Source organism: Rissa tridactyla, chromosome 6, assembly GCF_028500815.1.
Source record: "Rissa tridactyla isolate bRisTri1 chromosome 6, bRisTri1.patW.cur.20221130, whole genome shotgun sequence".
Lineage (NCBI taxonomy): Eukaryota > Metazoa > Chordata > Aves > Charadriiformes > Laridae > Rissa > Rissa tridactyla.
The window spans coordinates 21,080,563-21,105,038 of record NC_071471.1 but is presented as its reverse complement, the minus strand read 5'-3'; the positions used below and the strand labels follow the sequence as shown (position 1 = coordinate 21,105,038).

At 43.4% G+C, this 24,476-nt stretch overlaps 1 protein-coding gene across 3 annotated transcripts in view; it reads left to right on the top strand.

The window, feature by feature from the left end:
• EPHA4 (EPH receptor A4) overlaps window positions 1-24,476 on the top strand; it is a 107,382-nt gene that overhangs the window by 39,865 nt on the left and 43,041 nt on the right. For all 3 annotated transcript variants that reach the window (XM_054206524.1, XM_054206523.1, XM_054206525.1), the window contains exons 4-5: window positions 2,880-3,035; window positions 18,344-18,682. In XM_054206524.1, coding sequence (XP_054062499.1) covers window positions 2,880-3,035; window positions 18,344-18,682 — 495 coding nt within the window. The remainder of the gene's footprint in view (window positions 1-2,879; window positions 3,036-18,343; window positions 18,683-24,476) is intronic.

The following is a 24,476-nucleotide window of genomic DNA, read 5'->3' as shown; positions in this document are numbered from 1 at the left end:
AGGCAAAGCTAAGGAATTGAATTCGAAGATTGCATTGCACATGTGAACTAATCTTTTTACAATGGTATCTTTCGAAAGCTGTGTAAGAACCCCATTCATGCCAGGTCTCACCCAGCAAATCCTTCCTAGAAAAGCAGCTACAGGAAGATTTGTCATGAGCAAGCAAGAAAGACTTTCAGGGAACAGGTTCTGTACAGGCTTCTTGTTTGCCTACTAAGTCATTAACCTTCAAAAAAATCCCATCCATAGCCTTAACAGGCGCTGGTTGTAATAGGTGTGTCAGCAGTACTTCATGCTAAGAACAGCTTTTACAGGATTAGATTCGAGTTTTTAAGTGACAGTATCATGGAGCTCTTGGGGGCAAAGAACTACTGGGTAATGCAAGATGTTCTCTCATGTCCTTTTCTGCCATGTGCTGAAATGCGGTGAATCTCTGAGCGCGCTAAAATGAAGAAAACTAGGTGTTCAGGAGTAGGTGATTTTTGAAGCAAAATGGCTGTGTGTGCTTTAAGAGCAGCCACTGCGCTTGGAGAGCTTTCTTCAGGTCTTGAAATATTAATGGTCTTGGCTTAATATAGTAGAAAACAAAATACAGTACATGAAACAAGGGGGGAAAATATCTTTGAATTAAAGACTGTTGACCTTGCAGTAACCACTGAATCCATCTATTCCCTTTTATGCCACTGAGTCTGAAAAGACAGTGAGGAGGAGGAACGGTCGCAAAAATCTTTACCTGTGACGTTCTCCTACCTTTCCAACAGCATGTTATATCCTGAGCAGGATCTTCAGCCTTGTACGAGATTGTTTATTATCCAAATATTTTAATACTAGGAAGATGCTAAAGACAGGTCTTCATTTAATAATGTCTGTGAACGATGGTGTTCGTATTAACAGTAATGTTAGAGTTTGTATGTTTTATTTTAAAAACCTTGAATAATAGAAAGGATTTTGTGAATAAGATGAGTCAGCTTGATCTCCTCTTGTATTCTGTTGTTCTGTGCCTTGTCTTTATATATGGCAGCAAGATTTTGCCTGTCGGTGTCTGTCCTGGTCATATAGAGGTTTAGGTGTATTTCTGATCTGAGCTGTGACAGTGAAAACCGGGAATAATATCGCAGATCAGCATCTGCCACTTGACCGCTGCTGTTGTTAAACCAGGCACAAGAGGACACGTAGCGATAGTACAACTTGCTTGCCAGATATTGCAAATCATATCAAAAAATGAAAGGTAATTTTCCATGGTGGGTTGTTTTTTTTTTTTTTTCTGGGCAATTCACATGGCAAGCAGAACGAGCTATTTTACACCAGTTGCCTTTGTGGACTGCGACTGCCTGGCTGATAGGCTGTACCCAGTGGGTTTGTATTTGTGTTCAGGGACTAATTGTCTCTGATGTGGGGAGCCTGCGTTTGACCCCCGTGATTCTTCCTGCCAAAGCTGCGGTTTCTGATTTTAATTGAAACCCCAAGGCCGTTTGAAGCATGGCCAGAAAGCACCTTGCAAGTTGAACCTTATCTAATAATGTGATGCATGTAAACTCTGGAAGTATAAATCTTAGTCACTTGAGCAATATGTTTTTATAAGATCCTCTGGTTCAGTGACAGCCACAGCGAGCGAAAGCGGACTGATCTCCCAGTGCTCTTACAGATGGCGCACGGCACGTCGTAAAGTTAGGACTCGTTAAGGAAATTCCATAAATGGCTTTGGGTAATAAGAGTGAAGTAACTTGCTGTTTTATAAATGTGTTACTAAAATCCCTCTCCGTTTCCCATTGGAGGGCTTCATAAGAGACCTTCTCTTATGAAGAAGGGAAAGAACGAGGCGGGATTAAAGGAAGGGTAAAACAGAAAGAGCGAGCCCTGGCTGTGCAGGGGCCTGCGTCCCGCGTACTGGAGCCTGTGCATAGCAGGGGAACCCTAAAGGTAGCGTAGGTGATAAGTGACGAGATGTGAGAGTGAGTCACGCAGTAAATACTGGGAACAACCTTTCCTTTTTACACGTTTGCATGCCTGGGTGTTTTCTCTGTTCTCCGTAGCGCTGAAAGCCAGTGGTGATGGTGGGCTTTTATCTCTAGCCAAGGGAGAAATTTCTAGGATGACATACCTGTTAGCCACTATTAAAATGTGTTATTAATGATGCTAATGAGTTTTTTCCAAGCGATGTAAAAGTAGCCATTCATGTAAGCATTGCATTTATGAAGATGATGTCACCGAAAGCTTGCCAACTGCACGTGGGACCTGGTGGCAGTGGTGCGGTTGCTGCTATGCCCTGGCTCCGAGGAGGGGCGAGCGTTGCTGATTTCCTCCCTTGGGGAGAAAGAGCCAAATGAATTCTGCCTTGCTAGGAGGGAGACGTGCCATTTCCGGGCATGTTAGGCTGAGGGCCTCGCTGCCAATCCCAGCGGGTTCCTGTCCCACTCCCTCTTAAAAATTGGCAGTGTCTGACTGTCAGCTGCCATTCCTTAAGTGGTCATAGAATCAACCAATTGCACCCCTTTTGTCGTGCTCTGTGTGTGTGTGTGTGTATATGTGTATGTGTGAATGCAGGTGGACATGGGTTAAGCAACGTGCAACTCCACAGCAAGCACAAAGAGGCAGCTGATTTTCTGGCAGTGTCAAAAGAAGAGTATAATTTTTTAATTTTTTTTTTACCATCTACAAGCCAGCTTTTAAAATGGCTCTTGTTGGAATTAGAAATCAGTATCCCCTGACATAGGATTACTCATTAAGAGTGTGATGATTGTTAATTCTTCACCTGGGGCTAAGAGGACATCATTAGATCTCTTTGAAATGTCTCCTGCCTTGATTTTGAATAAGTAAGCTAGCAATTTATGATCACAGCCTGGGCAAGTAACACTCTCCCTTCCTGTTCCTCCATCTAGCTTGCAAAATTGGATACTACAAGGCTCTCTCGACAGATGTTGCTTGTGCCAAATGCCCGCCTCACAGCTACTCCATCTGGGAAGGCTCTACCTCCTGCACCTGCGATCGGGGCTTTTTCCGAGCTGAAAATGATGCAGCCTCCATGCCTTGCACTCGTAAGTTGGTCTTTGTACAGTCTCTTCCCCTTTTATCATCTCTTTTTTCTCCTGTCTTTCTGTTCGTGTAGGAAATATTGCCCAGAGATCAGTGCCTCTAAGAAGTGTCCTGCTTCTTAGAGCAGCGTTCAATAGCTCTTACAGCCCATTGCAGATGCCGTTTGCATTTTGGCTCACGCTTCTGGGAAAGAAAGCGTTAGTTCTCAGCCCTGAATTCCTAACAGTGACATGGTTGCACTGACCCTTGAGAGCTCACGGTCTAAATAAATCAGGAGACTGGGAGGAGACAAAGCCGCAAAAGAGGAGTGACTTGCATACGTCAGTAACAGAGTTGGAAATAAAATACAGGTCTAACTTCCAGTCTGAGAACCTGTCCAGTAGATCACATCTCTTTAAATATTGATATATGGAGAAATGGTGAAAGCTTTTCTCATAATTTTATGACCTAGGATAAATAGGAAGTATTTATAATCTCATTATATCTCGGATTTGCTCAAAATATAGCTTGTGACCCTTAGGAACATAAAAGTGTTCCTCTGAAAGGGGTGGTAGTAAGAAATCTTAAACCTAAATGAAACAAACACCCACAGTATGGTTTATTTTATTCTTTGTAGATAAATACCTCATGTACAGCAAATGGAATTTGCTTTAGTTCCACCAAAATGCCTTCACCAGGAAGAACCAGAGGCGTAGTGCACTGAGCACACCCACGGGGTTGCTGGAACAACTCCTTGTCCTATGTGTTGGTTAACGGCTCACACGGACGAAGACCTGGGATTCCAGGCATGCCCTGGTGTTAAATTTTGATCGTCCAGTTCTTTGGTTTTCACTCCTGTAGGGGCAGAGCAGTTTGAAGCAGTAAGTGAAAGGGCTGTATTTTACCACGGATATCCATGTGTGGCTTTCCCTGAAAGCTATTGGAAATGCTTCCAGATTTTTGGAGTTCAGCTGTATATTTATGTAGCGAGTGTGTGTGTCTGTCTGTGAGTGAGGAAAGGCTGAGATATTTCTTTTGTAACATTTTAATATATTCCAAATTCATTTTGGAGAGATGACTCACATTTATTTAAATCGTAATTTCTCCCTTACAAGGCAGAAAGAAAGTATGTCCATAACTAAGCCAGCACCACGCCCCCTTGATTCCAGCTCTTCTTCAGTGATCTCCTCGTTTTCAGCTGCGGGTTTTGCTGGATGGTGGTTAAGCAGGTCTGGGCATAGCCAGGAGCAGCTGCTTTTGCTCAGTAGGAAAGCAGGGAGGTCTGTATATCCCTTGCCAAATGTTGACTGGTGATGGAGGTCTAACTGTATTGTGAAACCTTGCTGAAGTGGGTAGGAACATGTTTTTTATAATATAATTTACACTAGGAGATATAAAGCTTGACCATTTTGATAGGAAAAATGTCTTTTTGCTACAATAAAACTGTTGTTTGGAAGGTACACCCTAAATAACATTATACCAGCAAAAGTTTCTCATAAAGCCCTGGTCCTAGTGATATCCTGACCAAATTCAAACCAAATTAGTAATCAACTGGTTGAATTTGAATAGACATGTGCAGTGAGTGAAGTATGAGGAGAGAGCAAAACACTTCCAGATGGGGGAATTGTGAGCAAATGATATGTGTGTTTGCTTCTATTGCAAAATGTATCCCTACAAGCTTAGCCATTTTTGTCAAGTCTTGGGCCTACTTCTGGCACCCTTCTCCATTCCTGTCTTCGGAGGTCAGTCAAAGTTGAAGTCCCTGATCTTGATCTTTTACCCTGAAAATATGAAGAGGGAAGAAGAGAAGGCAAGGGCCATGGTGTTGGCCCGTCTTCATCTCTGCAGCAGTCTAGGAGGACTTGGCATGCAGAGCAAGCCAACACCACAATCCCCCGGACACCTGGTCTTGGAAACCAGGCCTGTCTCTAGAGATCCCATTTCATAGCTTTGAATTTTCCTGTAGCTTAAGTACTTTTTTTTTTTTTTTCAGTGATGCAAGGTGAAGGAAGACACAGAGGTTATTTCTGAGCTGGCCCGTGGGGCAGCTTTGCTCCCCCACTCACTGCTGTGCTCACTCATATCCCCTCTTTGAGGTCCGCCTTAGCAGTGTTTGAACATTGCAACGATGGTGGTACCTGCACAGGCACAAAATGCAGCCCTGCGTGCGTGGTGCACCTCTGCGTTCTGCAGGGAGTGGGGTGCAAGGGGTGCCTGGGAGGGCCGTTTGTTTGCCGTGCTCCCCACATGGAGTAGCCTTCTGCCCACGCACTGGAGGCAAGTGACAGAAAGCGTTTTGAGGGCCCCTGTGGAAGGAAGCCCCTCCGGAAGAAGCTCCCCGTTTGTCTGCCTTCCTGACAAGATGTGGAGACAGAAGGGAGCGTAAACATCAAAGGTTCTTTCAGACGGATTCAGACTCTAATCAGTTCTTACCAGTTGGTTAAACCAGGTGACAAACCCAATTCCCTTGTGCTGACAGCCATAATAATCAGGCACCTTCTTTGTTCATTATGCTCTCTTTAACCCTGGTATTCTCATTCAGCCCTGCATTTAGTAATCACTCAGTGTGACGGCACACTAATGAAGAAATAAAACACAGTATCTGAGATCCATTCTTCTAGCAAAAAGATAGACTCTGCTCCAGTGGCTTGTAAAATCAGGTTTCTGTACACTTGGAGAACTATTAGACCAGGTGAATAAAAGTAACACTGGGTGATTTGGAGAGAACACCTGGAATGGACTGTGGATTGATCCTTTCTTTATTATTTCTAAACACTTTTTAAGATTGAGAACTTCAGCCTTCTTAGGATATGTTTTTGTAAAGCTTTGACCCTTGGCTATTGATTTCCTTTAGTAATAAACTGGCTGGCCTCGTCACTTGTCTCGCCTTCTAGGTTGGGGGAGGAAGACCATTATGACTTTCCATTAGCCTGATTGTGCTAGTGGATGAAAGGGAACTGGAGAATTCCCCTTCCTTTTCCGTCCTTGCAATTCCCATGGTAATTAATAAAAGCAACACCTACTTCCTGATGTGCTAGTCAGGAGAGGTGCTCCAGAGTTTTTTCATTCCATAACACCACACTCTGACATCTCCATCCATTGTTGAGTTGTAAAAACTGTGCCTAACCTTCTGGTAAGCTGGGCATCCAATCTAAACAAATAACTCAAACTCTGGTTTTAATATTCTGCTCTGTTTTAGCTCTGCTGGAGTGAGTAGTTATGTCTGGCTTAAAGCTTGTACAATTAAGAGCAGAGTGTGGCGGGCCGTGAGCGTAGGAGATGGTGGGGTGGGCTGTGTCGGAAGGCCAGGCACAGGCACCGTGACATACACATGTTTAGCGATGCATCTTTTCACTCAAGCTTGCCTCATGGGGATAATCATCAATGTGTCTGTCACCGCTGAGGAGCAGAGCCGCCTGGGATCTGCCGCTTTGCCCTAACTCAGGAATTTAGACTTTCAGCTCTGAAGCACAGTGGGCTTGTCAGCTGTGTGCTTGGGCATGGAAATGGTATGATTGACCTGTAATACACTTGAGCACAAACTGTGGAAAACAGGGATGCCTTTCCCTTTTGAAAGCATCGCAAAAATAATATTAAGGCAACTGTTCAGACCTTCATTATATTTCAGTACTTGCTGAGAGGATGGGTCTTTCATAAGGTTAGCAATCTAATGGAGAATAAATCGCCTTACCAACACACAAATCCGTGAGGCTTGAAAACAATCAGTCTCAATCATAGTCCTCAACCCTGAATTTCCTTCTCCGTAAGGAGATACTTTGTGAACTGCAGCCTGGCGCAGGCAGGTGCAGTTCCCACCCAAGTTAATGGGCGTTGGCCCTGCGTCCCCACCGTTAATGAGTTGGGTTCTCTAACTGTTTCTTAACAAACAATGCTCACATTATGAGTGAAAAAGGGACGGTTTTGTATTGTTTATATTGTCTGTTCGATTCAGATTATTAATGATTTTTAATTGGGAGCCCCTTACAAAAGGGAGATTACCAGCATAGACTGTCCATCTTGAAATTTGTCTCAGTAAATGACCCTGAATAATTTAGTCTGTTGTGCCACCCAAACAGAGACTGATTGATTGATATTTTGGCGTGGCCTGAAATATTTCTAAAACGGTTGCATTTAAGACAGTTTATACCAGAGAAGCTTAGAGATAATGAGAGCAGATTTAGTGAGGTGCAAGAGAAAAGTGCCAGCTTTAAAAGGACTTTCTCCAGTTTAGGTTATCAAGAAATCGAAGATCCTGACTTCAAACAGCAAACGTCACTTACTTGTCTTTACATTTGCCTCTTCTAATTGAATTTAGTGCACTGCTGTATTTCCTCCAGAAAGTATATTGTTTTTAAATTACCATTTCAGTGCTATTACTCAAGGCTCCTGCTTCTAATGCTTTCTGACAGTTATCAGCATAATGAACCATAATGAAATGATGAGCAATCTACAGTGGAAACTCAATGTGGATTCCACTAGAGCTGTGTGACTGTGTTGTTAAAATTTGAATGCACATTAAAATAACACTGTCCTTATTTGTTTCCAAGGTCAAGGCTTTAAGAAAGGTCTGAAAGGTCTAAACACTTCAATTCTCTAAATGTTACAGTCTAATACACACCCTTAGCACAATCTTGTGTTGCACTTAATATATCTGAGATAAATATTTGACCTGCATTTTCAAAAAAGAGTGAATTTACGTACCTAATAACTGTGCTTGCAAATGAGTAATTACACAGGAGCTGATTATTTGAGCATATGTTTATTATGATTGCTTAGACTTCTAAATAAACAAATGTGCTCTTTTTTCCTTTAACTTAACTTGTGCCTCTTCTAAATTTCCAGACAGACGCCGATTATCACTGTTCTAGCTTTTAGAAGAATAGGAAAGTAGGGTACACCGCGCGGTCATGCTGGCTAGTGTGTTGTAGGTAGCTTTGCGCTGGCTTTGCCATGCTTCCTTCCCAGGGTTTGCACACTTCTTCTGGCACTACTTCAGTCTAACCTCTGCGTTTGGAACCCGTTCTCTATAATATGAAGGATATGCCAATACAGCCTCTGATCTGCAGAAGCTGAATTTATGACATAATAATTCTTCCATGGTTTTATATATGTCTGTACCTTAAGTAAATTATTTTATTCTTAAAACACTATATAAGGTGGTTGATTATGTGAACAGTACGTCAAAATGCCTCTTAGGGTACAGTTACAGCAGTTGCAAGAGCAGAGGGAACAGCGAGTAGGCAGTTCGGAGACCATGATTTTTCTTCTCCACGTAGGCTGGGAAAATAGACCATCCATCGCTGCATCGCTGCCAGACTGAGAGAAAGGGATTGTGAGTGATGGGAATCTCAAAGGAGAAGGCTGCCTCCCCTCGTCTGTGGTGACGGGCTGAAGGAATTGAGAAAATGTTGAATAAGAAGGGGAGTGGTTATGGCTTGAAGAGAGGAGACGGGAGTAATTTGACAATGTGTGTTTATAATCAGTAGATTTAAAATCATCACTCCTTTAAATACAGCAGCTGTTTATTAGCTGTCTTCTGATTTTCTGGCCAGACCCTTAAATTAACAGAGACATTTACTCAATTAAGTGGGGGCTTTGATTTGGTTAGTCAGGACCCAGTTCTGTAGAGTCGTTGAAGTAAATTAGAGGGCTAACAGAATAAGAAATTCAGCAGTTGGGCAATGGCAGAACAACTTATTTTTCTGGTTGCATTTCTTTCCTGTCAGACTGTCAGATAACTTTCTGGTATCCACAGCGGAATTCTTCTTTTTATCTTGAAATATTGAGTGACCACAGGTGGTATTGTCTGCAGCACAGCGTATTAGAGTAGATGCAATAACGTGTCTTGGCATACGTGGCAAAGCAAAATGTTCTTATATGGAGGTTTTTGGAAGAGAAACCCAGAGCCCACAGGGGTGGCACCAGTTTTCCCATGTCTCTGCCAGTGGTAACTGGACCTCTTTGCTTAACTCCCTTAGTTTGGAGAGAAGAGGAAATATCAGTTGGATTGTTCTCCAGGTGAAAGGAACAAAGCCTATTGTGAAGCTGGTAACCAGGGTTCTTTTGGCAAGTAAATAGGAAATCGTACATGCCAGTAAAATGGGCATTTTATCATTGGCGCTGGTCCAAGATCCTTAGCTTGGCAGAACTCCCACTGAAGTCAAAGGAGTCTTGCCCAAGTAAATAAATTAAGAATTGTTTACCAAATCAGTCGCCTTATTAAAACCAGTTGTAATGCTAACCATGCACAGAAAGGAGAAGGGGGGTGGAAATAGAGCAAATGACTGATATTTCAAGTGTCTGCTGCATCTTGCAGACTGTTGACTTTGGTCTCACCAGTTGTAAAAACACATAATCTATAATGATAAATGGTCAGGAATAGCCAGGCAGACAAGAAGCGAGCGTTGTCCGAACTGTCAGTGCTTGTATAAATTAGCCCACAGCAACAGGAGACCTGTCTACAACTGCTGAAAGAAGCAATTAGTGGCAGCAACATACACAACTGTCACAGGGAAAGTGTGGGCTTTATTTCTAAGCCTAAACTTACACAGCCCAGGTGTTTACTCTGCGTTATAACTTGTCTTTCAGATGGTTAAAGATCAACAACAAAGGCTTATCTGAAGGACTTCACAGCTGACATGCTGAAACATTATTGACAGCTCCACAGTTGTACAGGTTTAATGAAGCTTTATGAGATGGGAAGAGGAGGCCAAAGTGCTTTTTCTTGAAGGCTGTGCTGGCGCTGCTTTGCCAGATGTTTTTCTGAGAGAACTTAAAGAGTTTAAAGACATTGATTATTTAATAATTACTTTCTTTGCATCCACTCTGAAAATAGTAAACTCTCTATTTCACACACTCAGCCCTGCCTCCAGGGAGACAAATTTCAGGATCATGATCAAGTTAAAGAGTATTGATTAGAATTGTTAAAGGCTGTCCGTAAAATAATGGCATCATGAGGCCCTGTTGAGAGAGGAGTATGGTCACATTGGTGAGGCTGGCAACACGACCAAATGCCTTAGCAGAGTCGTACTGCCTTTAGTGCCTGAGCTAGCCCCTTCAAAGGTACTTGATGTACTTCCAGTGACATTTCATTGCTCTCTGTAGAAATGCTCCAAAGATCTTTGGAGTTGTTCATTGTATGGATCTTTTCTTTTTTACACCTCTTTATTTGTTCTCTTTCTTCTTGCTGTGTTGTACACAAAAGCTGGCTTTCGGATCTTGTATAGCGGAAGATGTGCTGAACTTTTCACTGCTTCTGATAGTGCATTTCTAGTTAGGTTTTCTTGCTATTAGACAGCTGGATGCTTACTCGCAGGTGCCTGCTGCTCCTGTAACTTATCACAGACTTAACTGCTCCTCTGTAGTATAGCCAAGGCCAAGTTGCCGAATCAAAACAGGCCAGTTCATACCAGGCTCCTTTTAAACAACGGTGAGTCATAGCAACCTTCCCTGTTGTATGAATCTTGTTTATTATGTAGCAAATTAGCTCAAGATTTCTGAATACCCTGAGTTCCCTTTGAAATCACTGGAGATGAAGAGGGTCAGCATCTCTGGAGCAGGCTCATGAAGAGGATCCTTTTGTCAGTCCCAGTCCAAAGCCCATTGAAGCCTGCTGGTCTGCCTGATTGACTTTGATTAACAAACACCCGTAGCTGGCACTCTGCTGCATCTAACCAGTATGTTTATAGGGTTTTCTCAGTTTGAGGGTGAAGTTAGAGAGCTTCAAACTGCAGCAGGTTATCATATTATTTTTACTGTTTGTTTGAATGATTTTTAATCCTTATCAAGCTAAGGCCTACTTTTTGTGCCTCAAAAAAGAGAGGTGGTATTTTCCTCAAGGAGAGTGTGGGAATGGTTAAGGAAGATTAAAGTCTTTTCTACATGCTTGAGGTTTTCTGATGTCTGGTGGGAATTGCCAATGAAGCTTCCTTCCGATTTCACACTGTCAAGCGAACGCAGACGGAATGCAGGGTGACAACCCACTTGAAAATAATTATCCATCACCCTGGCTGCAGAGACATCCGTTACCTGATAGAGAAATGTGCTTTTACACATGTGCACACACAGACTGAGTAAATTATTTTTTTAATCATTTTCTCCTTCCAGGGCTCAGAAGCTTCATCCTGCTTGTTACTTAGTCACATACATATCTTCTGAAAGCATGTTTCTTTTAAGAGGGTACATTTCAAATGCACTGATCTGGTGACTGACAGGATGCTCATAAGGAAGGCTTGCCTTCTTGAGGGTACATATTTGAAATATCTGCATTAGCACTTCCATGGAGAGTGTGGGTTTCAGCTTGCGTTTTTAATAGATCTCCTCCCACAGATAGATCTTTCAAGGTAATAAATATTAACCATACCATAGGTTAGTAACAAACAGATGTTGTTACAGTCCAAATACCGATAATGTCAGTGTAGTCCTTAATGGGTAATGTTGCTGCCAAAAAGAGCTCACTGCCACTGTTAGTGGCTGAGGACTAAGCTGGCACAAAACCAGGAGCTCCCGGTAAGGAGCCCTCTGCCAGGGCACAGGCCGTGACAGGAGCGCAGGCAGGCAGCTGTTGGTGGCTAGAGAGCGCTTTATTTTGGGCGCCATCAGAGTGGGTTTCTCATAAGTGCTAAATTCACTTTAAAGGCATTAAGTGTCAGAACCCTGTGCTGAGGTGCTTTTTGGTTTGTGATGCTTTTGTTTTCCAGCCTAAGAAAATAGTATACAGTGGCTACTCACATCTGATAAAATTGGCCAAACCAAAGCGCACAACTTTATCTTTAGTGCTTTGTCCATGGGACCTCTGAGAAAAGGAAAAAGAAATTTTTACTTACCTATAGCTTTGGTGAACTAAAGCTGTCTGCCCAAAATTTGGAGCTGCTAGTTGTCTAAAAGTGGGATTCTGGCATCCTAACAATCTGGGGCAGCAGAGAACCAAGCTGCAAGGTCCTCCTTATTTTTTGTCATTTTATGGGACAACAAACTCATTTGGGAGGTGTTTTGCTGGGAATCGTTTATTTCTCTTCTCCTTTCACTGCCCTTTAATCCACGCCTCCTAACCATACACTGTTGCTGAACTAAATTAACTGGTTTAGTGAAGACAGTATTCTTTATGTCAAACGAGTCTGTCTGGTCCAGTTGTAGAAAACTGTAATTGAATTTACTGTATACACCCACAGAGGCTTTTAGAGAAGCACCTTGCTGGGCAGATCAGTAATAAAAAAGGAAGATGTAAAACCAGGGATATTAAAACCTTTGTCATAACCATTTAAATGCAGTTCCCCAGCACAGTGCATTTACAGTTGTACTCTCAGATCCCAGAGTTAGTTTCCAGAGGTATTTTTCGGTTGCGTAGATTGGTCAGGTTTACAGCTGTAGGGCGAAAGGGCGGGCTCACTTGGTTGGAGTCCATCTGCACGCCCGACAAATTGTGCCTGTCTGTCTGTCTCGCTGGAGTCCCTCCAACTCCAGAAGCCCAGCTCCAGCAGGTTCTTTGACATGGGTTTGTGGTATATGGAGTTTGTCGGGTGAGAGGCTCTCTCCCTTCGTGGCTTCATGGTGGTGATGAACCTCGCAATCCTGGCGCAGCCTCGTTAGGCCCCGTCCTTGGGCACACCAAGGGTCCTGGTGTCTGTACTTTCCCTTTGGCATGCATGAAGGGCTGCGCACGACTGATCCCTGAGAGCAGCAGGAATGTTCCCTCAGTTGCAGCTAATCGTCTTTGTGCTATTTGCCTTTGAAATTGTTTGCTGCATTCAGGAGAGACTTTTTCCTTGGTGGAACGATTTTGCCAAGTCCCACTAGGTTGAACGTCCTACACTTGCGCTGTTATCCTTTGGTGGCAGGAAAAAAAGGGCTTTGGGATATCTTCCTCAGCAGGATGGTGTCTGAACAACCGGCAAACAACCTGTTGATGGTTGAGCCAACAACCTCCGATGGTCCCTCAGTGTGTAGGGCAGCTGATTGAAAGGCAAAATATTATTCTCCTTTTAAATAAACAGTTTACTGAAATGTCATTATGCCCAGTGTTAGTGTGCAGCCTGCTTTACTTCACAGCCGTGGCGCCTTGCCATCTGCACCCCACATGTGCTAGTTCAGTCCCACATAGTGAGTTCATGACTGGGTCTTCCCTGCGGAAGCTGTATGTGAGTCACTTCCTTTGGTGCTCGGACAGGACTTGATCCCTGGTATGAATCACAGACGCTCCATAACTATGCCCACAGAGACCTATAATCCACAGAGAGCTGGCACACAGGTAATGTAGCACACGGAGATGTCCTGTGGTCTGGAAGGCAAGGAGGAAGCCGGTCAGGTGTTGATATGTGCCCTCGTCATGGTTTTTGTCAGGCCTTTGTCAATCTTGCAGTGGCCTGCGGGAGGCTTCTGACTGGAGTGTGACTGGAGTGTTTTGTGGGAAGGCAGGGAGAGAAATATCGACAGACTAAGAGTTAAAATGCAGCCTGAGGTTGTAGTAAGAGTGCTAAAATACATCAGTCTCTTTTAGTACAAGTGATGCTCGTGCTATTAACCCCTTAAAAGCTCTAGTTTTCCTGAATGTTTGTTTGACGTAGGATACAACATTGTCCTTCAGACAGACAGATCTGTCTGTCTGTGGGTGAGGGAGAGAGAGAGATAAAATGGCTATAGCTTATTGCAGCAAGAGAAAGCCAAACAATCTACATTGCCCAATACATTTAAGTCAATCTAATAGGAGGGTTGAGGAAGATAGTAAGATTAGCTTGACAAAGATTATTTGTTGCTAAACACTCTTGAGTGTTTCCCTCAGCCCTGACACACACAATGAACCGCTCCACCCAGGGCTTTTCCATTTGCTTCATGGCTCAGTTGATTTTGATGGGTTTATTGTGAAGCAAGATTTACGGAGCCCCAGGAAGGAATAAAATTAAAAACTTCCGTTCCCTATGTTCCCACAGAGGAGTCCCCCGTGTCCGCTCACGGTGCTGGTAATGGGCTGGGTGAGGGATCTGGCTTTCAGGCACCATGATCAAACCGTGTCCCCTTTGCAGTCCCCGATGGGAGACGTGTGAGCGGCTCGCTACATCCATCCCTCAGGTTCTGTTGTCTTGGGCAGGGAAAGCAAGAGCACCTGGTTTCCTGTCATCATAAAATGACCTTTAGAATTAGTTGGTTTTCAAAATAAAAATGTCTAGATTTTAATTTTTTTTCTGTAGGAACTGTCACATTTTTAAGCTTTCTTAAGCCCCATAGCTAGATATTTCTGCCAGAGGACAAGGGTTAGTGCGAGGGTGGTGGTCTGACCAGCAGGACGCTGTCCTGCTAGCTGGGTTCATCCTGGAACAGCGCTGGCACTTCCAGCCTGCCACGGCCCTGAAAGGGTTTTCTTCTCATCTATTGGCAGTGTCTCTGTTGTCAGAAACAAAGCAAATCCTGATCACCATTGAAGGAGCAGATACGCCCTGTGTTTCCACATCTGAAACCGGGCCCATCAATCTGAAACTATTCCCCACTCTCAGTGCCAACAGCTCCATTGATGACTATGCTCCAGAAAGAAAAGAAATTGCTTTTCACTTCACTGTAATGTCAGCCCACCATTTGGAGACTCCCCCGCATCTTCCTTTTCATGCTGGAGGTGGTGCACTCATCTCTGTGACCTGCAAGCATCTGCTTCCCTGGTTTTCCGCTTCATTGCATCTCTGTTTAGACACTGCAATGCCCTGTCCCACATACTAATTACTGACTTTTTGCTTCTGAGGAGCTTGATTCATTCTGGCACATTTTCCCACGTGAAACTGGACCTAGAGCCTTGGAAAATATCTTAATGGACATCAGAGTAAGTCGGAGTTTAACCCCAAACTGGCTGCTGTATCTGAGCTAAAAGGCAGATCTTTCAGCCTGTAACTGTGACAGTGTGAACCTTCCTCATGTGGAGTCCTTCGCTTCCCAAATATCCCCCTGAAACAAGGGCAGCCCTGGCAGAGCCGGGCGTTGCTCCGGGAGGGGAGGTGTTTGCACTGGCACCACCTTATCTCAGCTCCCCTGGCTGTGCTCCAAGTTGATGCTCTTGCTCGTGTGATTGCAGCAAACGAACGCACTGTAAGAAAACGTCTTTTGCCTTTTGCCACTGTTAAAGCTTTTGCTGTTTCCCACAGGAGTGTTTTCTGTTCAGGGCTTGCTGCTGCCAGGTACTGAGCAGCCTCTGGGAGGATGGACATCCTTAACTCCCACCAGCTCCGGCAACTGCTCTGGCGAGGTCAGACCTTCGCTGTACAGCGTGGACTTGGGCTTGCAGTCTACTGAGGCTGCTGGTTTCCTCCAGAGGCTTTTGTTTGTTCTCCTGCCTCCTTGGCAGTGTGGAGGGACAAATGCTGTCACCGTGTGCACCTGCCTGCCCTGAAGAGGGAGCCCTGGTGTGAGGCAGTTTGGGGAGTTTTGGGGTAGGTGGGGTTTAGATTAGTTCCTGCTCAGCAATTCCTACGCTGCTGCTCGAGTTCATGATTTCCGGAGTGTCTTCCACCTCATTGCACTCGGAGTGTGTTTTTGACCAGGAGGGCTTATGTATTTGCAGGCTAAGCAGAGATCGCTTTCTCCTGCCCAGGGGAGCTGGCAGACCCAGCTTTTGGGGGAAGGAGAGCTGGCTATGGGGCAGAGGCACCGGGCTGAGACTTGGGAGAGTTGTGACCGATACCCAGATGTGCAAGGCACATCTTGTGTGCCCTTGTTGGCTCGCCACATCTCTCTCTACCTCAGTTTCCTCATGATGAACAGAGATTAAACCCAGTTTCTTTCCTTTTTCTTTCTCTGCTAGCTTCTAATCATTTTTGGAACAGGAAACATCTCTTACTGTGTTTGGTAACTGATCTTTGAGTAAAAGGGTTTTGTCCTTAGGAGTCCTAAATGCTGCCAGTGTATAAATAGAAGTCATGAATGGCAGCCCGGTGGTGCAGCAGGCGGGAGGGCTCCCCGTCGCAGGAGCTGGCCCGGGCTCTCTCTTCTCCTTGCAGTAATTCTACCTGTCAGCCCTGATTAACTCGGAGACTGTTTCAAAGGTTTGGCAGGAAGGGAGGATTTCCCTCTTTTCAAAACGAATATATTAATTTCATATTTCTGAAGTGAGCACAGAGAAACAAAACAATCCTTGCTCAGCTACTCTTGCAGCAGGGGCCTTTCATTTAGGTACTGAAGATAAGTAGATACATTTGACCTCTATGTAATTTAAGACTCTTTTCTTAACCTAGCTGCCTCTCCTAAAAGTCCTGTCTGCTGTTGAACATGTGTTACATCCTGGCAGCTTCAAGCACAGACCCAAGGACGTGATGCAGTCCTCGAAACCTTGTCCTCACAGTGTGCTCAGGTCTCAGGCTTCCTTTTAGATGCACCTGATGGATTGAGGCAGCCAGAATTAATCTTCACCATAGTCACCTCTTAACGGCTTAACCTCTCCCCTGCTACACTTGAGTCACTTTGTAATTTCAGCAGAATTTCACTATAATTTATTCGGTTCCCATCTTACCCCGATGGCTGCTTTTGTACCTTTGGCATGTGAGAGATTATGATTGATTTATTTATACACTTAATGAAACAATTGGTGGCTGGCTGAATTTTTTTTCCAGTTTCATAACATTTGACAAATAACAGGAATGAAAACCTGGAATGAAACTCGCCAGAACTTTCTCTTTCCCTTCTTTTTCTGACAGGAGATCTGGTTGAACTTTTTTTGAATTCCAACCGTCACATGTATTTTGATAAAATTTAAGAAGCTTTCACGAGCTTTCCTGTGTCTTGAATAAAAATTGAATTTGTGACTTTCTACAAAATTATTTCCAGTATTTTTCTGGTAATAATATTTGTATATAAAGCTGTAACTATGAGTAACTACCAAGGACTGCTATTTTTACTGCATTCTGGTTTGGATCATTACATTTTGCTTCATTCTCACTCTCTGTTTCGTTTCTATTCGCTATGGTATTTACCTTATGTCCTGTCCCAAAGTATTGCGTGTGTGGCCAGAGCACCCTTGTGCGCTACCCCACACCTTTTGATGTGGGGTTTTGATGACTTTTGATGATCAGTGAAGCTTTTTGTGATGTATAAAATACCCATCTGCTTCATGGGGTTGCTCTGAATCATCCTTGTTAAATTTAAGGGTACAAAAAGTGTCTCACCTCAACTGTATTGAAATTAGATTAAGAGTCACAGGATTAGCTCTTCTGCATTTTCAGCGTGCCTATTGGTTTTGGTCCTGTGGGGATTTAAGCACATAAATAGGGTTCCTGGCTGTGCGTTGGTCACAGAGCGTGTCTGGGCGCTGCTGGAGGCAGTTTGCCCGGTCGGGCAGAACCGACCATTACAGTCCCAGCGGGTTGATGAAGGTGCCCGGAGGAGCTGCCTCCTGCAGGCTCTGCTCTGTTGCTGCCACCCCTCCCGGCGCCCAGCTCTGCCCCTGTCGTGCCCAGGGAGGTCCTCCCAAGCCTGCCTCCGGCTCTGTCCCCAAATCCCATAGTCCCCAGGCTGGAACCGGCTAGGAACTCTTTGGCAGCGTGTGTATGAGTCTTAAAGTCTCCTGTCACAGTGGTGCAAGAGCTGACCTTGTGTCTCTGATTCAGCCTTATTTCCAGGCTTTCTGTATGGTTTCTTGTTCCTGACCGGTTTTCTTGTATCAGCTCTTCTTTCAGCTGCTCACTGTATTTTCCTCCCCGATTCTTTCACATTATCCAGCGACCCCTATTGTAACGTTTATTCTCCCTCCTTCAAAGCCTTAGTTCTGTGCCTGGCTTTCTACTGAAATCTCCTTCCTGCATCCTAAAGTGCCATGCCCAGCTCCCTGCTTGATGGGCTTCAGTGTTTGCTGAATGCGATCTGACATCAACTTGTCTGGAAAATATTGCACTTCTATTCTTAACAAAAAAATACCAGGAATCAACAATTTCAATGAGAGTCTGCCTGTAGGTAATGGGGGACCTGGAAAATCTCAAGTGAAGCAGGGGTTTGTGCATTTGATGCTTTGCTCGGGAGATCATGAAAAAATGAATGTAAAATATGTAAATTTTACATTTTCATTACAAGTATAAATAGTGACAATGAAAAAGCCTCACTCTTGTTTAATTGCAATACTGGGCTTTTAGGCTCATTTAGAGCTGGAAGATACTGTTAATTTATCAGATGAAGAGATCAGCGTTTGACTTACCAGTCAATTTTTCACCTTCGTTGAGAACACAGACAAGTAAAATTCTGTGTGGTCTCCGCTGTCCTTGACTTAACTGGGAGTTGCATATGTTTAGTATCACCCAGGACCCTAAGTCTGAAGATACTATGCAAGGTTTTTCCAGTTACTAAAAACATGTGGACTTTTCCTTTCTAGGCCCTCCGTCTGCTCCCCAGAACCTGATTTCCAATGTCAATGAGACATCGGTGAACTTGGAGTGGAGCCCCCCCCAGAACAAAGGTGGTCGAGAAGACATCTCCTACAACGTGGTATGCAAGAGGTGCGGTGCCGGCGACCTCAGCCGCTGCCGGTCCTGTGGCAGTGGTGTGCACTTTAGCCCCCAGCAGAATGGCTTGAAAACCACCAAAGTCTCCATTACTGACCTCCTGGCACACACTAACTACACCTTTGAAGTCTGGGCGGTGAATGGAGTGTCCAAGCAAAATCCCAGCCAGGACCAAGCTGTGTCAGTCACTGTGACAACTAACCAAGCAGGTAGGAACCTAAACACAAATTCTCTTACTCTTTTCTGCCTGTTTTTTAGGAAAGCTGTGCTTTCCATTGCATTTAGCATTAGCAAATGAACGCAAGGAGCCCTAAGATGTGTAACTGGGTCAAACCCTTATTTTCTGGTTATTGATATGGATAGTTCAAATTCTTTACAGCTAGAAAAGCAGAGGGTTTGACTCCTGTAGCTGGGAGCAGAGCTGTGCTGCAGCACGCTGCGAGGACACTGGGAGGCATTCTGCAGAAGCAGAACAGCACAGCTGCCCTGGGCGACGCGAAGGGACAGAGCCAGGGCTGCCAGCGGCTCGTCCCCTTGTAGGGGAGACCCTGCACATGGACACGAATGTGCCCTTGGTGTTCAGGGAGAGGAAAACATGCACTTGGGAAGCACAGGATTGTGCTTCTGCCTCCTTCCAAAAAGGGCTGTGTAAGATTCAAAAAGAGGAATGAGTTGGTGCTGCTTGCTCTCCTCTCCTGCAAAGTCAATTAGATTCTGTCCCATTGTTAAATAAACACCTCCTTAACCTGCTGCTAACAACGTTTCAATTGATCAGATGGCATTACTTTAGAAATCCTATGTGAGCTTTCATCTTCATGCTGCCTGATTTTTGCATTTCACTCATCTGGGAGAGTGAAATAGCATTTCTCTTTATACCTGATTATTTCAGATACCCTAGGCAGTTCTACTTTTTTCAGTCCCCTGTGCTTGACCTAGTAAAGGCTGCTGCAGCAGGTTGCGGTTTAGTTTTGATGATCATTTGTGTGATTTTTTTTCTTTAATTACACGAAAACATTTCTTATTTGCAGCTAGCTAGGGTTTCGAGCACAGGGCTCCAGTTGAATTTTTAATTTAATGCACAAAATTATATACATTTGAATATGACACTCTTCTATATGCAAAGTAGCTATCCAGACTGTCAGACTGGCTACAAGACCGTCAAACCTGTTATCTAATCGCTCACAGCACTGATTGCCTTCAAGTCCCACAAGATGTTGCAGGCATTCAGCGCCTGGGAGCGCAGCTTACAGGGGTGTCATTTACCATTAGACTTATGGTCTATGGGACAATATTAATATTGTATGTTTTGATAGTACTGGACTATATGAGTATTTTGAATTCTGTTTCCTAGTAGAGGCGTGTGAAAAATAGATACGCACAGTCTAAATCTACAGATTTTACCTGGAGTCCAGAATACTGCGATATTAACAGTCAGAGATACGTTCAATTTTGCAGTGACAGTTACAAGGAAAATTGTCAAGTCCACGCTGAAGCTCCTTTGAAAATCTGGTCCAGTGTTTTTTGTTCTTTACACATACAGTTGACAGCATCCCTTTTAAATTATGATTCAAAAATTCAAACTATCGCTTTGCCTAGTTGAAGAGAAGACTAATAGAGAACAGGGGCTATTACAGAGTCTTGGGAGAAAGCCGCGGGAGAATGCTGTCATACACTATATGAAAAGAGAAGGTTGAGAACAGCAGCAGGGACAGTGTTTTTGTGCTATGAATGCCTAGCAAAGAGAGTATTTCTGACTGATTTTGGCATGTGTAAGGATTAGTGGATGCATATATGCATGAATAAGTGAGTGGGATCCATCTACCGTGTGAAAATTCTACCATATTATGCTTTAATATGCAAACTGAAATCTGATTGAATATGCAAATAAGAATTGATTTTGTTTATTATCCATGAGTAGCAGTTCTTCACATCAGGAAATTTGTATTTTTGCCAACATTTCCAATTATGAAACATGCCCAGTCTATCAAATGCTTCAGAGGGCTGGAGAAAACTGTACTGGTACAAATGAAAATTAACTCCAAAGTGCTGGTGTTCTCCCGTTCTTCATATGACTTTGTGTATTCTGCTGCATAGAAGATCCAAATAGAAATGTGTGGCCTAAACCTACAGATCTCAACTGAGATAAATAGTCCTTACATATGCAAATACTCCCATTGATTTCAGTGAAACTGCTTGCTTGAGTAAAGGTTTGTAAAGTTGGACCCTTGGGTTTTACAAGTACTGATCTGTTTAATCATTGTAAATGTGTGTCTGGGGTGCATTAAAATTCTTGTGCCATTCATTTGCTTTCACTATATTTCATTATAAAGAAATCATGTCATGATAGAGCACTGCCACAGGCTTGGTTTTGATCTTGCACCTTTCTTACACTAATGTAAAGCTACCTTGGTTTCTTTGCAGCAGTTTCTAATTTCAGATTAGAGCCAAACTCATCCTTAGTAACACTCTTTTCCTGTTTTGCTAATAAAAATGCAACTGCCAACACTGAAAATCTGTAAACGGCTTTATTGTTTTTGCTATTTATGCTTGTGCTTTACAACATTTGATAGAAAAAAAATATTTTTAACTTGGTTCTTTAGATATGAGCAGTGCTTTTGGGTCCTGTTCTGGGGAATTTGATGGAATTGTTTCCAAGAGGTGCATCTTTGAGTTAAATTCAGTAGGGATAATAAGTATGCAAGGGACCAGGAAATCCATCCTCCTAACAGCAGTCTCAAATTGACCTTCCGAATATGCAACCGTATAATCTGAAGAAAATAAACAGAATTTTTAGAACACAGTTTTTAATGTCAGATTCAGAAATCCCAGTATTTGTACATTTGCTTGCATGGATGCCAGCAAGGTATGTATGCATTTGGAGATGGACAGAACGCGATGAGAAATCAGTTACTGGTACATTCAGCACAAAATTGAAGAAATGTGTTGCAGTGACTATAAAAAGTGCAGCTGAAAGGCACAGGTGTTTCTTTGTTTGCTTTTGCCATTTTACTCCTGGAGATAATGAAATGAGGCAGTTTACTTTCCCCCTTTGTTTAGAAACTCTTAAGTTTCCAATACTGTAGAAAAATGTTTAAATGAAAATAAGCTTTTGCCATTCAAAGTAGGATCAAAAAGCATTTGAAAAAGTATTTTTCCTGCTTCCTTTGAAAAAAATCCTGGGTTTTATAGCTTTTTCTTTTTTTTCTTTTTTTTTTTTTTTAAAGAAAGAAGATAAATTTCAGGCTTTGAACGAAGTAAAAATTCCCGTCTCCTAGTGAAATACTTCACTGTTGTGACATTATAAGAATTTTGAATGGTGGATTCAGCTCGCAATTCTACATGTTTAGTATAATAATTTTTTTGAGATTTTTGAGATGGGAACTGCTACTCTCTTCCCATATAAGATTAAAAATAAATTAAAAAAGCAGAGGATGGAACACTGAGCTGTTGGAACTTGCAGCCAGCGCCCTTAGCACAATGAGTACTGGGAAATGCTGATATTAAGGGTCTCCACCAGCAGTGGTGACTTTTGTGGCTTTCTGTTTTCTGATCAAATGAAATCACCACTTTCTCAATGCTTTAAAAATGTGAAATGACTTGTGGAAGAGATGCAAACCAGCAATTCTCATGCGATGCTGCTAGGAGAAGCTGATTTCAATGAGAAATCCTACCAGGCAGTTGACTGAATAGCTCAAAAACCTCCGGGCCCTTTTTTTTTCTGCTAAGGATAATGCTGCGAAGCTGTTCAAAATTAAAAGTAAATCTCTTAATAAAGAGACCTTGTTCACAGCAAGAAGGAAGCTTTCGGGGTTTTTGAAGAGGTACTGAACAGTTTATATTTTTATTAAAGATTACAGCCGAGCTGTTTAGGTCTCCAACCTGACAGCCAGGTTCACTGCTAAGTCGGCCTGTGTGCATGTCCGAGGGGGCAGCACCGCAAGGACAAGGTTTCGCACGGATGCTAAAGGCATTCATAAAGCAGAGGAGCAGTGACGGCGGGGGGGGCGGGAGAGTCTACACAAGCTCTAAACGAGATTTAAAATCAGAATTCATTATGCTGCTCGCTTTCCACACTTCTTTTTGTTTGCATTTTATGAGGGATGGGTGTCCTTCTTGCTCCTTTGCTTGTTGGAGTTAACACGGTCGGTATTTCTGAATAAACAGACTGCCTGGTGATTTGTTACCTTGTTAGGTTACCTTGGGCTCACTGCTTCCTTAAGTGGACCAGCACAGCTAGGTGGAGGCAGGATGTGCCAATTAGGATGAAAATACAGTATAAATAAATAAACTTACTCTTTTTCACATTGCATCGGACTGGATGTTTTCAAGCTGCCTGTGCTCAGGATCAAGAGCTGATCTTTCTTATGAATATCTCAGGCTCTTTGTCCCATTTTTTTCCTCTTTCTGTTCTCGCTCCTCTCCCCAGTTCCTTTGTCTCTGCGATCCCCCACACCTTGCCTGTCTAGCTGTCTGTTCGCCTGTCTCAAGGCTGCTTCATCTCGGAGGCAGAGCGGTGTGGCTGGCTGTGCTGCAGTCCTTCCCCCCCCTTCTCTGTGCTCCCCCGGTCCCTCACCGTCACTCAGCGCCCTGCTGTTCTTCAGTATCCGTTTCCAGGCAGGAGCTAAAATGGGTCACGGTGCCACCAGGACTTGAGCACCGCTGAGAAGGCCCACGTGAATCAAGTATTCTTCTGGGACAGGCTGCAGTTTTGGTGACCAAATGTGATGAACCCGAAATACTGACATACGGTGCAGGGAAGGAAAATGTCAACTGTTAGTCAGATTTATTTAGCCTTTAGATTTGTTTGTTGTTTATGTTCTTAATTCCATTAGTAATGGGAAAAAAAATCTGAAAGACCCTGATCCTTTGAGGAGGATTGTGTTTTAAGTTAGAAATGGTGGCGGGGGGGGAAGCAGTGGGAGTTATTTGCTTCCAGATGACTCACAAGTTCTACTGGACTTTTTGGTAGGGGAATATATATTCCCATTTTGCATTTCGGTGTGTCTTCTTTGAAAGCCCACGTTTCCTTTCAAATGCTGATTAGCATTCCTCACGTGTTGTACAGAACAGCACAGAAAATGCATATAAGGTCTTACATTCTGCCAGTGTGGTTTAGCCTGTGCAGAGCTAAATTTGCAGTCAGTAAAAATTCATGGACACCCATTGCCCTTGGTCAGTGTGCACTCCTCATATCGACAAAGTAATAGTTGCTCAGGCAGATCAAAAGCAACACATGCCAAGGCCAGGAAACCTAAGGTTTTCAGTATTTTCTTTTTAATGTGCTACTTTCCTGGATATTTATAACTTATCTATAAAGAATTGCTCTGTAGTGAAACATCAAAAGACATTGTTAACTAGATTTCAGTCACAGAGCTTTCTTTAGGTGACTGCATGAATACACTTAAACTACTACTGGAAAATAAAATTAACAGAGACTCTGAAGATCGATCGATCCCTCTGACTCTCTAAACTCCATCGTGTTCTTTGAGCATAGTCCTGGTTTCAGTAGAAATAACGGTAAATCATTTCTGTTCACTCAGAGTGAACATAACATTTTTTGATTTTGTATGTGGAGATATTTATGTGCATATTGAGAATCATATCGATAGGGAGGTGGTAAAAGAAGTTAATTTTGCTTTCAAAAATAGCAAAGTTTGTAGTTCTCCAGACTGCTGTAGTTTTATGCTCAGCTCTTGCAAAAATTTTCCTTTTTTTTTTAATGTAATCCTGGCGATGAGCTGTTACGGGCTGTATAACCCCGAGGAAGACTTCATCTCCAATGGGCGGGGAAGGAGCTCTGGGGGCTTGAAGACAGGATTCCTCAGACAGTTATGTCAGTTTCACAGACCCTCTAAAATAATGTAAGCTGGTGAAGTAAGTCATTTTCTGTTCTGACACCACCCTTCCCTAGTGCCTGCTGAGGGTGTCGGGAGGCTCGTGCAGGTCAGCTCCTCTTTCACGCCTGGTGGGTTTCCCAGTCCAGCTCCCCGCCTGGCTCCCTTG